The sequence below is a fragment of the Camarhynchus parvulus genome, chromosome 3, assembly GCF_901933205.1.
Source record: "Camarhynchus parvulus chromosome 3, STF_HiC, whole genome shotgun sequence".
Classification (NCBI taxonomy): Eukaryota; Metazoa; Chordata; class Aves; order Passeriformes; family Thraupidae; genus Camarhynchus; species Camarhynchus parvulus.
In genome coordinates, this window is record NC_044573.1 from 5,553,615 (window position 1) to 5,568,697 (window position 15,083).

General features: G+C 44.5%; 1 protein-coding gene across 1 annotated transcript in view; it reads right to left on the minus strand.

The window, feature by feature from the left end:
- Positions 1-2,047: 2,047 nt before the first annotated feature.
- The window catches only part of ACSS1 (acyl-CoA synthetase short chain family member 1), a 32,762-nt gene continuing 19,726 nt past the window's right edge, over positions 2,048-15,083 (minus strand). Inside the window, exons 9-14 of the mRNA XM_030946384.1 lie at positions 12,350-12,462; positions 11,776-11,902; positions 9,063-9,190; positions 7,237-7,300; positions 6,563-6,681; positions 2,048-5,179 (exon numbers count right to left, since the gene is read on the minus strand). Coding sequence (XP_030802244.1) covers positions 5,006-5,179; positions 6,563-6,681; positions 7,237-7,300; positions 9,063-9,190; positions 11,776-11,902; positions 12,350-12,462 — 725 coding nt within the window. The 3' untranslated portion in view covers positions 2,048-5,005. The remainder of the gene's footprint in view (positions 5,180-6,562; positions 6,682-7,236; positions 7,301-9,062; positions 9,191-11,775; positions 11,903-12,349; positions 12,463-15,083) is intronic.

Below are 15,083 nucleotides of genomic sequence, written 5' to 3' on the forward strand. Positions count from 1 at the left end.
ATGGAAATGGCACCACTCAACCTGCCAGTCTGGGAGGGCTGGAGGGCGTTGGGCGCTCATTTGCTGTCAAAAGTAAACAGTTTTGTTGTTGTCATTGTCATAATTGGAGCGTTTCTTTCATCCTTTCATCCCTGGGCAGCAGGGGAGGCGTGGCAGGGGGACCTTTTCTCTGTGCTCTGGTTGAGTTCAGGCAAAAGGCCCAGCAGCTGTAAATGAAGTTTGCAGCACTGATCCCTTAGGAACACCCACCTTCCTGAACATCCACCTTCCAGCTCACCCCAGAACCTTGGGACCTCTATTCCATGACCCCATCTAACTGTGCTGTGAGGCTGTCATTCCTGGGAGTGCAGAAGACCAAGGCAGAGAAAAGTAGAATCACATCCCCAAAATTCAGTGTAAAAAGAAATTTGAGTCTTCTGCATGCCAGGCACAGGATGAACACTAAAAAGCACTGCGATCTACTGTCCCAGCCCCATCATACCCAAAAGCCAAAGTAAGCTGTCAGCTCAGACACGAGGAGTCAAGGCAGATACACAAAAGCTACAGAGAAACAGAAGCAAGAGTAAGAATGATCTGCCACAGCAGATTTTATTGCCACTGTTTGTAGGCTGGTAATTTTTGCACAGCCATGATCATGTCCACTGCAAAAGGTGGTTATGTCCCCAAATCCTTCTATCCCAGACAAAACAGGGCTGGGGTCACTGCCATGAAAAACATGCTTCACCTCCAGAGTCAGCCAGAAGGCAATTCCCTGTCCAGAACTGTCTGTTTTCAAGGTGGAAAAGGATCATCTGTTCCTGAGTAATTGAAAAGCAGAAACCTGTTGCTGAAATCAATTTCTGTGGCTTTAATTGGTCACAGAGGCAGCCCTTAAACATAATTGTGTTAGACCAAAAACAGCCTCCACTTTTGCCAGTAAATTATCAGTAAATAGATCAGAGCAGCTGTAGCATTGAGAGACAAAGTGAGGAGATGGACACCTGCTTTTCTATCCAGACCTTTCTGTGACTTGCCAGAGGGCTGCAAGTGGCACTGGAACCTTTCCAAAAGCAGCTGCTGGAGATGGAAGGCTAACGGTGTTCATCCCCTCATTACACCTATTGTTTTATCCACGGGGAGGCAGAGGGTGAAACTCAGTCTTTCTCACTTCTTAAGGGACAAAATACCCTGCAGAGGATGTGTTTTGTGTCACTGACAAACGATCCAAGGCACCTGGAAAGAAATCCCTTCTCATCTGCTTGTCTCTGGAGCAGCTACACACTTTGTACACAATGCTGTCTCTCATGTTGCCCACACACACCCTGCTTTCACTCCTCTTCCACTTGTGCAAGGTGTGCACAAAGCAAGGAACAGAACTATCCATATCAACTAATGCTAATTAAATATTTCCACTCCTTATTCTCTGTTTGCATCACACAGGAAAAAGTGTAAAGCAGTGGGATCTCAGGATTTATAGGAGACATGCAGCTTACTGACATCCAAACGTTCTTCAACTTTGCTCTTTTTTGCAGTGGCATTTTTCTGGCATTAACTCATTTCCTATGAGCTACTGCTTAGAGAAAAGGAGCAAAGCAAAGCAGCAATTTGGATCACAATTCATTCTGATCTCAAACTCCTTTGCCTTCCTTTGAAAGTTCAGAGAACTGAGAAAGTCCCAGACCCTTGAGAGGACAGGTCTGACACCTACAATGGAAAGCCAAACCATCACACCTATTTCCTTTACTGAAAATATGAATACAGAGATCAATGAAGACACTGGTTTTGGTAAAGGACAAGAAATGTGTTTAAAGCATGATTACAAGTAAACAAAATCCAATTAAAGGCTTAACATTAGACTGTACAAAACATACTTCTAGACAGACAGAGCTTTCCCTTTATAGAATTGGAAAAATCATGGTCTGTGTCTCCACCTGGGGGGAAAAGCACCATGACCAGGTCTTGGCAAACTGAGTGGGGAAACAAAAGCATACTGGCCCTTTGCAATAAATGGCAACAGGTAAAATTGACTTTGGATCTCTTTTAATGAAGATACAAAGGTAGTCTGACAAACAAAATGTACATCACTCATGAACACACAAAGGTTTAGAAAAATTCAATAACTCTGCTTTTCTAAATGAAGCAATTGCCCCCAAGTTTGTCCCGTGATCCCACTGATGTCTGACCACTGATTGGTGAAGATCAGCTTGTCTTAAGAGCCTTGCAGGCCTGGGGTACTTCAGAAACTTCCTCCTTCCTGGCATTTCAGGCACTGAGGAAAATCAGCACCAATTCTGTGCCTGAATCCCTCCCTGAGCCACAAGCCTGCTGCATATGAAGTAGAAAGCACTGTCACCACACAACAGTGCTGTTGTTGATGGAAATGCAAAGCTCAGCTCAAGTTTGCAGTGAAGAGGCAACTGCAGCAGCTAGCAGACATAGTGGGTAGAAAGAAGAAATGGGGACTTCTCTGGATGGAAACTTTAAACTCTGGAAGGAAAATGTAAAATTTCGATTTCAATTTAAAGCTTTCTATGAGTAGCCTACTCAGTAAAGCACAGTATCCTTCTTTCCACAAGAAGCGCTCTTTCCAAGCCCTGCCCAGCTGTGTTTCTACCAGACTCAGGGTGCCATAGCATGGGCTGGGCACAGGCTGTCAGCTCCAAGAGCCACTGCTGGGACACTGCAGAAGTTGCAGTTTTACCCAGAGACTGAGGCTGCCCAGCACAAGCTGTGTCCCCTGCAGGACACCATGTGGGCAGCACAGCAGCACCACCTGCTCTCTTGGAGTACCCCAAGCGGGCTTCTGAGCAGCTGGGCATCCCAAGCACCACAGCTCAGCTGTGGAAATGAAGTCTGTGTGGAAAGGACCTCAAGGATCATCTAGTTAAACCCCCTCACCTAGTTAAACCCCCCTGCCATGGGCAGGGACAAATTCCACTAGATCAGGCTGCTCACAGCCCCATCCAACCTGGCCTTCAACATTTTCAGGGATGTGGCACCCACAGCTTTCCATCTGCAGCACAGCTGTGCCAGCTGTGCATTCATTGTGCTTCTGCAGCCTTGTGGCCAGCCTGGAACCTCCCTGGCAGCCATGGTCCCTAAGCCCATGCAAGCTGAGACAAAAGGGATGCAGGGGAGGGAGTGCACCCATCTCTCATTTTCCCTGAGCAGAGGAATTGGATGACAAATGTCCCAATGCACCAAAGCACATTGCTCCTCACACAGACAGTGTTTGTGAAAGTTCAGATGAATTAAACCATGGGTCTGTGGCCACTGGGACAACACACAGGGAAATTTCAGGTCAACAAGACAGGGAAGTTCTATGTCCATAATATAAGAAATGCTTTCTTGATTTAAGGAAAAGTGTGTCATCTTGTTCAAAAATATTTTTTCTTCCTCCACACTGTTATTTCAGACTGTGTGGAAACAACTTGTTTAAACAAGTGAGTGCACTTTTTCTGTCAAAAACATTAACTCTTGTCTGCTTCCCACTTGAAAACTTCTTATGGAAGCAGGTTGGGTTCTTTTTTTTTTTTCCATTGCAATGGCAATAAAGTGCTGTCTATCTCCTAAAATATTAACATCCTGTCAAACCTTCAAACCTGATCTTCAACTTCCCAGCAAGTCCACAGGGTGTCTACTTACCTTATGTAAAATGCAATCAGTCAGAAGGATGGGATGTTTAACAAAGCATGGTATTCCTTACTGTATTATTCAGTCCCCAGAGACATTTAAAATATTTTTTTTTAAAAAAGCAAATGCAGCTGGTGTCCTCAGAGGAACTCTGGGATCTAAGACACCATCACACCTGTCTTTGAGAACATATCATACTTCAAGCAGCCTGCTTCCCCTTGTGCTACCAGAATCTCTGCTGGCCAAAAAACTCCCCACACCTTTCCCAGTCCTAGAGATCACCTACCCATTTCCCTCCTGCCTTCCCTGCCTCCAGTTAGGTGCACAAATTGGCCTTCTGGTACACAATTCCCCTGGAAAAAGCAGTGTTGCTCCAATTAAATGCAGGAATAAGTAGCCCTACTAGCAAATTCTTCTGTACAGCCCAAATGTAAGGAGCACTTCAACTGGAATGTGGTCATGATAAAATGAACCCAGAAATAAAACACTGACGACCATTAATTGCAATCTTCAAAGCATAGGGATGACAAAGGCTGTTTTTCCCTGCTATTCTGAGGTTGCTGGTCTGGAATGCTGCTTCGCTTTCCAAAAGGCTAGAGGCACTTTTTTTTGAGGACTGCGCAGTTTGTGGGTACCCACATGGCACTTAACTCTTTGGTAAATCAGCATGGCAGTGATGCACTGAGGACATGTAGGAAGTCCAGTCACTGGGGGGCTTTCTGGCTCCTTTTTGCAGCTGCAAGTGCTGGTGCTGGGTTACCAAGGTGGGACATGAAGGGTCACAGGCTCACCATCTCTGGGAAGTCCCAGGACACGTGGTGGCAGCAACAAATCCATATGAGGAAACGAGATATTAGAATAATGAGTAAAGTCAAGGAAGAATTATCAGAGTGGTCATGTCCTTCTCATGTCCCTAGTAAATAATGCACATAAAACACCTTCTAGAATACCCAGAATTGCTGAAAAGGCACCAGAGTTGCAGTGAAATACAGTCAGATATCCAAGCTGAAGGAAAACATTGAAGAAGTGTTTTCCAGGGCTTCTTTTAAAACAGCAAGAAGCATGGTGTATGAAACATTTCCCTGTACAGTAACATTAAAAAGAGCATCTGCATCTTGCTTTAGCTCATGTTAAATTTCAGCACAGCTCATGGAAACCACCAACAGCTGCTCTACACAGCCCTGGGCACAAGGAAAAGGAGTTCACTGATGGTGGAAAACTGCAGACTGCTCCTAGCCCTGTGCCATCCCAAAAAAATGTTGTGGAGTGGAAAATCTTGTTCCCCTAGAAGGAAACAGTTTTTTTAAAAAAACACCAAGAGAGAACTATGCTGTTTGCCTGGTTATTTGAGACCTTCCACATTTCCGAAGGAGAGAAATTCCAGAGCTGCCTGCTACGAGGAATTCTTCTCCTTGTATTTCTGGTAAGCATCCAGTATCTCCTTGACAACACTTGGATCATCAAGTGTTGTGACATCTCCCATGTTGCTTGATTGCTCAGTGATGACTTTCCTCAGCAGCCTTCTCATGATCTTCCCAGATCGGGTTTTAGGGAGGCGCTTCACCACCTGCAAAGGAGGGAAGGATGCACCTTGAATGGAACTGGAGTCCTGCTGGAAACCACAAGGAAATCTGGCTGGACTATCCTAAGCCTGGCACACTTTTTTATGGCCACAGCTCCTTTGAGGCTCCTGGGAAATGGATCATGGAGCACACGAGATTACATCCAAGGAAAGGAGTGTCACTAGCCATACATTTTATTCTTCTTTTAAGTGGATTTTGTTCCCCATTGCCATGTCCAGAGTGAGTGCTGCAGGATGCACAGCCTCTTTTAGCAAGCAGGTCCTGAAGATGCTGTTAACAATTAAAATCTAATTACACATGAAAACTTAGGCACTAATGGTGACACAAATCTCAACATATTACCAGAACAGACACATATATATATATTCAGCTTTACAGAGCAGGAATATAAACCAACACAATTAGCTGCAGGGTCTCCTGCTCAAGGGATATCTCCTGTCTGCTGATGTTTCTCTCTGCCTGGTATCTGTCAGCCTACACACACCTTCCTTCACATCCAGAACAATCTTAAATGCCTCGGCTATGCCTCCTGGGAAGGACTTAGCAGCAAACTCAAAGGCTTTAGCATAAATGTGAGCCTGATGAAGAGTTCTCAGACACTGAGCAGAGACACCAACAGGTTCTCACATTTTGCTGCACAATCAGGCCAAGTAGGCTACAAAGTTCTATAGCATTAACTGACATGCAAGGAAAGAGTTAGAGGACTTCTCTGCAGGACTACCCCAAAATACAGGGAAATGGAGGCATTCCCTTGCACACCTGCAAGTTCTGGAAGCTTCTCCAATCCACTGAGGATATCCTGGGGTGTTCCAAGTTGAAGGAGCCACTCTTGGCCGCTCCTGTTGTATTCTGTTGCCTGTGCCTTGGTGTCCACCTCACATGCATGTGGCTAAAGCAGAGCCCCTCAAAGAAGTGTCTGGCCACTGCCTCCAAGAAGAGAGAAATGGATGCAGGCAGAGCTTGGGGGACAGCTAAGGGGCAGCTTTGTGAATTCTCCCCCTAACAAATAAAGGGAGCTGCTGAAAGGTGAGGAGGCTTGAGACAGAGCTTGGAGCTCATCAATGTTTCCAGGGCCAGGCCTGCTGTGCAACAGACACAGTCAGTGCTCTGAGGTCTGGTGTTGATGCTGACCATCCCTGCAAGCCAGCTGGGCAGTGTCACTGCCTCTCAGTGCCTCTCTCACATGCAGACAGACCACTGCAGCTGCCCTCCCCCTCCCTGGATCCCTCCTGCCCGTTCTGTTTCCCTGCCCCTTTATCCTGCCAGAGCAGGATAGTTCCTGCCTCTTTATGCTGCAGGCAGGACAGTGAGGGTTGTGTGATGGGACCATTTCCTGCCGCTGGTACCAGTTTCAGTCTCACACTTACCAGGATGTGATCAGGCACTGCATACTTTGCTATCTTGGAAGCCACTATGGTTTTGAGCTCTTCTTTGATGTGGTCTACACGAGCTGTCTGCTCCTTTAGCACTATGAAAGCAAAGGCACCTGGAAGACAAGTGAGCAGAAGCCACAAACATCACATTAGATACTGTCTGGAAAGACCAAGGATGCTCATTTGAATGCCAAGGAAGGTTTCACATCATTCCTATGCACAATCTAGGGGCTGACAAGAAAACCATTGATCTTTTTTACAAAAGCAAGTCAAACTGCAGCCCTCAAATGATGGCCCAGCCTTTTCTTGGCATCTGTGACCGATGTCAGTGACAATGACAAGTCAGCATAAATGACCAAAGTGTTATTGGGATCAAAGTTTGGCCAATGTAAATCAGCCATTCCCATTCTGTTCAGAGGACACTTCTAAGCACAATCCTATTAAAGCAAGTTCTACCATTTAAACGAACACTATGTATGAAAACTGTTCAGGGAGTAACAGCCAGGTTAGGAACATGTAGCTATTTTCCTGGCTATCTTTGTCTCTTGGGGCTGCAGTGCCAGTCAGCCTATCTGCCCTCCCATTCCCTCAGCAACTCCTAACAAGCAGGGTTAGAATTTAAGGGAAGTATGTGCAGATGTCATGTCAGGACACTGCTTTTCACATACCTTCTCCTTTGATCTTATGTGGATACCCAACCACAGCTGTCTCAGGGACCTCAGGGTGATCAGCCTTCACAAAAAGTCAAGCACAAATACACAAATCAGAACTGCAGAAAGCCCTACAGGAGAGCTGGATGCCAAGGTCCTGCTGCAGGGTCAGCTGGTGGCCATGGCCACAGCCACATCTCAGGGAGTAACTCTGTACTGGCCCTGCTTTTATAAACAAAAAATAACTACCCCTACACCCACTGCCACCAAGCTGAATTTGCAACAGCTGGAAACCCTCTTTCTCTTTCTTTGTGCATCACTGTGGTCCCAGATGGCAACTGGCCGCTGCCAGACCACAAGCAAAACCAGTCTTGCCGTGCTCAGTGCTGCAGAGAGCTGTGGCCAGCAGAGGTAAAAAGTGAAGTTGCCAACGTCACAGCCCACACTGGAGTTGTGTTTATAAGTGCCCAAAGCACACCAGAAGGCAGAAAGAATCAGATTTCTTCATTCCCTAACCCCAAATGCATTTTTGTTACTATGCTACACATCAGTGATTACTTCTGTTGCACTGCAGAGTTTAATTTAACATTCTTCTGCAGTAAGAAGTGCACAGACCAGAAGAAACCACGCATTTGCATCCCACACCCAAGAATGGATTATGTTATCTTAAATTCGATTAAAATATGAAAGTAAACATCATAGAGCAATCTAGGCACACAAATATATTTTCTTTTACACGTGCATACACACACATAGATTGTGAGAGGAACTGGATCCTATAGCTATGGTCAGAAACTTGCACAGACAAAAGAATTACAGAGGATAAAGTAGGATGCTGTGTTCCACGTAAACACAGCTCAGGTTCATCAGATGTTGCATTTAAATGCCATTTGCAAGCAAGGCACATAATATAGAAATAAATATACAGGTCAAGCTTTAAATATAAACCCTCTGAGGACGTTTTGTTTTCAATTCCCAGAGATAATATTATTTTCTCTCAAAATGGCAGGCTAGTTTTGCAGCTGACATAAATCAATGTTGCTTTGTGTTTAACACTGCTGAATTCTCAGGCATACTCAGCCAGTTCAGATAAGCAGGAACCACAGGTTTAGGGAGGAGAGGTCAGGTATTGTCACAGACACATTTTATGAAAAACCCTTTTGTTGGGATCCTTTCTCCCAAGAAGCTGAGAGGCCTCAGAAATGAAATATAAACAATGATTATCTGCTGCTGTAGAATGCAACAGGTGCATCTGTGATTGGTCTCATGTGGTTGTTTTTAATTAATGGCCAATCACAGTCAGCTGGCTCAGACTCTCTGGTCAGTCACAAGATTTTATTATCATTCCTTCCTTTCCTTTGCCAGCCTTCTGATGAAATCCTTTCGTCTCTTCTTTTAGCATAGTTTTAGTATATATTTTTCTTTTAATATAATATATATCATAAAATAATAAATGAGCCTGCTGAAACATGGAGTCAAGATTCTCATGTCTTCCCTCATGCTGGGACCCCTGTGAACACCACCACAACGTATTTGCAGAGGGGAAGGAAGAAATAAGAGAGATGTGTATGAAGTGCCCACCAGCATCCAGAATGTAACTGCATCACTGTGAGGAAACACAGCTCTGAGAGCTCAGTTGCAGGCACTGCCCACAGCGTGGCTCCCCTCACTTGCTCCTTTGCTGTCTCCTCAATCAGGGAGCTGTTTCCTCTTGCACCTTTGCTGTTCATTGTGCATCAAGCTGTGCCTATGCAGGGGCAGAGGTTTGAAAGCTGCTTTGAAAGGGTCACCCTACCCCACAGAATATGCCCTGCCAAGGGACCCCCCACCTGCTTGGAACTCACCATTGCATCTTCAATTTCTGCCGTCCCCAGCCTGTGTCCACTGATGTTAATGACATCATCCATGCGCCCTGTGATCTGGTAATAGCCTTCGTGGCTCCTGTAAGCACCATCCCCTGTGAAGTAGTAACCTGCAGAAAGACACAGGGCAGATCAGCAGCAGCAAGCGTGCCAGTGTGTTGGAATCCAGGACATCCCTCTGGCTGCCCTGGAGGGCTCCAGCCCCTGCCAGGGGGCTCAGAGACCTTGGCACAGAGCCCAAGACCCCCTGTCCTTTGATTTTGACCTATGAATAAAATTACCAACTTTATATGAGGATTCACAAGCCACGAAAGTTTAAGTAGAATGATAATTAGTTTGTCACAGGGTGAAAAGTAGAATTTTGGGATTTTTAGAATGGGGGCTCGGGGTCCCAGGATGGAGGAATCTGGGCGTGCCTTGTCCTTTTTTCTCCTTCTTCTTGGCCTCCATCTTCTGGGTGATGGTGGCACTTTTGGATCGGTTTAGAGTAGGAACTCACTGTCTGACATAGGTGATAGGTATTGGGAAATTATTGTAAATAATGTACACGTAGTTTTTAGTATAAAAGATAACACCACCTCTGAGGCCGTCAGTGTGCCTCAACCCAACCTGCCAGACAGACCTCGGTGGGTCAGAGAAAGAATGTTATAGATAACAGCAAATAAACAACCTTGAGAGCCAGAACAGAAGAATCCTGACTCCTCCTTTGGCTGCTGGACTGGGAAAAGAGACTCTGGCACATCTTGGGGTCAGCCAGGAGCACAGAGACCTTCAGGCAGCTCAGAGGCCTTCCCAAGCTCACAGCTGTGGGACCTGCCCCCCACCATTTCCCACTCCCCTCTGCCATCCCTGCCCTCCTCTGCTCCACCTGGGCTGTGCTGGCTCCTAAGAAGCACCTGAATAGCACCAAGATGGTGAAGCTCAGGTGTGGTGGTGTTCACAGGGGTCCCAGGACGAGGGAAGAGATGAGAATCTTGACTCCATGTTTCAGAAGGCTGATTTATTATTTTATGATATATATTATATTAAAAGAAAATGATATATTAAAACTATACTAAAAGAATAGAAGAAAGGATTTCATCAGAAGGCTGGCCAGGAAAGAAATGGAATGATAACAAAAGCTCGTGACTCTCAGAGAGTCTGAGACAGCTGGACTGTGATTGGTAATTAATTAGAAACAACTAACATGAACTAATCAAAGATGGACCTGTTGCATTCTACAGCAGCAGATAATTATTGTTTACATTTCATTTCTGAGGCTTCTCAGCTTCTCAGGAGGAAAAAATCCTAGCAAAAAGATTTTTCAGAAACACATCTGTGACACTCAGGTCTCTGCCAGGATGGACAAATCCCTGCAGGCAATCAGCAGCAACCAGTGGCTGATGTTCCTGTAGCAAAACCAAGCCCAGCCACACAACCCAGCCATGCTCAGCTGGATTTACAGAACCAAGAGGGGCTCTCTGGTCTCTCTAGGCTCTGCCTGCCTACATCTGCACAGCAGCTGTCTGCTCACACCTCTTGGTGCACACAGTGCTACGGCAAAACCACTTCAAATGCCATTTGCCATCATGCCACAGGCTACTGGTCAAGCTCAGAACTGCTGCTGGCAGCACACAGTGGAAAACTCCAGCTGTTCAGCTGAAAGGGAGCAGTTCTATTACATTTTGTACATGGGAACACTGCCAGGTTTTTTTAATCACTTACGCCAGGATGGATGAAAAGCCATTTTCCCTGCCAGCTAACAAAGATCCAGATCTCAGATAACAGTCACTCTCTAGCATGTGAATGTGGGAGAAACACTGCTAATCAGATCAGCTAAAAACTCCAAACCAGCCCATGATAAGCATGGAGGGTCTAAACCATTTGATGGAAACTGGAAAAGGCCCAAGGTTTCCTGGAAACTCCAGTGTCACTGAGGAACATCCTGTCACACAGATTGTGTTGGCTCTTCACCAAGCCCATGTTTAGATCTGAATTGTTCCAGTGGCACATTTGAGAAGCAGCAGGCAGCTACTGCTGTGAAATCCAAAGGTGGTTCTTGCCAGGACCCATTATTGCCCTATTCATGGACTTTCAGTCATGTCCTCTGCCCTTCCAGATCAATCAAACAACTATCAACTAAATACCAACAAGACATAAATGCAAATGTAGAGAGTAATAAGAGACTATGGGGTCATTCAATTTCTTGTACCAGTTTCCCATCCTTATTATCCAGCCCATTTTGTACAATCTTCAGGATTGCCTATAATTCTTGCCACCCTGTAGCTTTCAAATCCCTTTCAGTTTCTTCTCCTGAGTGAAGACAGTTGCCTTGTCCAATGTCCTATCAAAAATGCTTCCCTGCCACTTCTAGTTACTTACCAGAAAACTTGGCCATATTTTAAAAAGGTTAAGATTCAGTGATGCATGAGGTATTTCCCATCCAATATGCCTTTTTCCAAGTGAGATACAAAGCTCCAGAGAAAAGCTACTTGGACTTTAAAGCTTGGGCATTAAAGTTTTCTAGAAAATACATCCCTTTTGACAGCTAGAAAGGCCAACACTACCTAAAACCATCAGGGCCTGCTTGCAACCTGTGACACACACCCCAAGCACCATGGTACAGAAATATTCAGTATTCATGCTGAATATTCAATAATTTCATGCTGAAAATATTCAGTGTGCTTATTAGTGCTTCCCTTGGCCCTTTCCTTACCTGGGTAGGCTTTGAAATAGGCATCAATGAAGCGCTGGTGATCTCCATGGATTGTTCTGGCCATGCCAGGCCATGGCTGGGCAATGCAGAGTGCACCAGACACATCATTGCCCTCTATAACCTCTCCCTGCAGGTTCAAGCACAGCAAGGATGAACAGGTGAACATAAGAGGAATAATAAAGAGCTTCTGTGTCATTCATCCACTGCAGACTGCCAGGGGAGGGTCACAAGTGGAGAAAATAAATGCAAACAACTCCTCTAGACACTTGCAATGCCCTGTTGAGAAATCTGTATGGACAACTGAGATATGCTTTCTCTCTCTATATATATAAATATATATAGTTATATATAAATATATAACTGTATAAATATATAAATATATAGATAAATATATAACTATATAAATGTATAAATATATAAATAAATATATAAATATAAATTGCTCATCTACTCCACCATTTTTAAGGAGAAACAAGCATCCTTCCGGATCCTGTGCCTTTGCCATCCAAAAGGTGATTAAAGCAGGAACACACACCAGCTTCTCATTTGGGCACCCAGCACAGCTCCAACTCACATTCTCATCCATGAGCACAGGAACAATCCCAAAGAAAGGTCTCATAGCCATAGCTGGAACAATCTCAGCTTCCTCCTCGGAGGGCCGTGGGGCAATGCAGATGCCACCAGTTTCTGGAAGAAAAATGAAAAGCAAAATACATGTAGTCCATCCACTGCTGGGTGAAAGCAAATCCCAGCTCTTCTTAGGTCAAGAAGAAAACAGTGAAGGCACCTTGCAAGAAACAGCCACTGGGAATGATTTCTGCAGGACCCAGAAGCACAGACATTTAAAAGCAGCACTCAGCAGCCCCACTTCCTACCCAGAACTGATTTTACAGGGAAAGCACCAGCATGTCAGGGGATTTATCTCCCTCTAGTGTTTCCACAGCTGTCTAAAGTTAGCAGGAAAAACACTTCAGGAGTCTGAATTACTGTTATTACATGAGATTAACCCACCCCTTGCAGGCAGGTTGAGCTTATTTTCCAGTCAAAATTGAACCTTTTAATCATCCTTTTTCATTCCTGCTGGGATGAACATTAAATCAGACTCCAGCCTTAATGAGGTCTTTTCTATTCTAAATCTAATTCAGAAACACAAGAGAGAAACAAAAACAAAGGGGAATTAGGCTTTTAAAAATACAGCTCTATAAATAAAGGTATGTTCTGCCACACAGAGAGTGCTTTCCTCTACCAGCTTTGCTGAGCTTGTGAAAATTGAAACCAGGGGTTGGAATGGCTGATTTTGACCCTGAATTTGCATCCAGCTCTGAAGAAGGGTCTCTGATGTCCTTAAGCTTTAGATCTCCAGCAAATGTTTTCACATGTGGCTCACACACAGAAGCATTTCCATTTCATCGATGGGCATGCATTCACTTCATGTTTCTGTAACTTTTGAAAAGAGGCCACAAAAGAGCCACAAAAATTTAAGTAGAATGATAGTTAATTCATCACAGGGTGAAAAAGTAGAATTTTGGGAATTTAGACTGGGGGTTCAAGAAGCACGATGGAGGACTCTGGGTGTGTCTTGTCCTCCTTCTTCTTCTTGTCCTCCATCTTCTGCTGTGATGGTGACACTTCTGGATTGGTTTAGAGTAGAGACAGAATGCCTAACATAGGTGATAGGTATTGAAAAATTATTGTAAATAAAGTGCACTTAGTTCTTAGTATAAAAACCTAACACCACCCCAGGGGCGGTCAGTGTGCCACAACCCGACCTGCTGGGCAGACCTCAGTGGGTCAGAGAAAGAATGTCATAGATAAGAAAAAATAAACAACCTTGAAAAGCAAAACCGACGAATTTTGACTTCTTCTTCGGTCGCAGGGCTGGGAAAGAAAAGACTTTCTAAAACCTCAGGGGTCACCTCAGCCACAGAAACCTGAGACTCTCCATGGCTGCTTTTTTTTGGTGAAATCAGTGACAAAAGTGGAAATACCTAGTGACTCTTCTGCATCATGAAGAACTACACCTAAAACTCAAACACAGTTTTGGTTCTATTACTGTCAATCACAACCTGGTATCTTAACAGCAAGATCCATAGGAATTTTTCATCTGCACTCACCACACTATTAAAATTGCTTCTCATGATTGCTCTCTCACTCATTTGCCTCATCCAAAGACTTTAAAGTGGATTCTTAAATCACCATTTGCTGATGCCTGGCAGGCTTTATTAGCTGGCAACAGGTTGCTGCTTTGGAGAGCAGTGTCCCGTGGAGGACACTGCACACAGCAGCACAATTAACCAGCTCTTCTGAAACTGTATAGGAAAGGTGACACTGCAGGACCACAGCCAGCATCCATCACTTTGCTCCTGTGATCTCTTCCCACGCTCCTTTTATGTTTAAATGGCATATATAATCTTTCCGGGATTAAATTGGCTTCTTCTTTATTAAAACATCAACTGTAGAAAAAGATTTATTCCACTTTCTAATAAAATCAATGTCATGCATATTTATCATTAATTATGCTTCCAGGAGCTGGTAACTGTTTACCTACAAAACTGTGCCTGGCTCAAGGCAAGACCAAGTACTCTGCACTAACAGACTGTTCAGTGGGTGGTTTTTAACCCCTCACCTGACATAATCCCAGAAGAGATACAGTTTAATACAAGATATAACACTGTACTTTGGAGGAAATAGATAACACAGCATGAACACTGCATGCACCAGTTAAGCAAACCAAAAAGTGTTAGGGCAAAACTAGATTCTTCTCAATCACATCAGTGTGCAGTAATCAACTGCTTCTCCATGGTGTTTTCTTTCAGAGCAGTGAGGAAGAAAGCATATGATGAGCAAAGACCTAGCCAGTCATCCTCCCTTCTGCTCAGCATGTAGGAACCCAAAAGATTTAAGAAATCAGTAGGTGAAGTAGATAACAGTTAACGTTGCTGCTCTGAATTCTGAGGTGGTTTTATTTCAAATCTGAAAATTAAAAAAAAAAAAAAAATAAAAGAGCCTGCAAGTCTGGCCTGGATTAAATGGAACTTGGTTGTGTGCCAGAAGAAAATTTATCACACTGAGATAGAGAGCCTGCTAGCAGGAATAAGGACAAAATCAAGAGCAGCTTGACTGGAAAGGGAATGAATATGCTGCTCAATGGTAGTGTAAGACTATTTTTCAGCAGAGGCAGAATGCCAGCAGCTGTGCTCCTGTCTCCATGGCAAACTGGATCTCATGACTTGAGAAGGACATATTGCAAGACGCCTCTAGCAACTCCTGAGTGCTGGTGCCCAGAAAAGAGAGGACTGGGTGCTGAG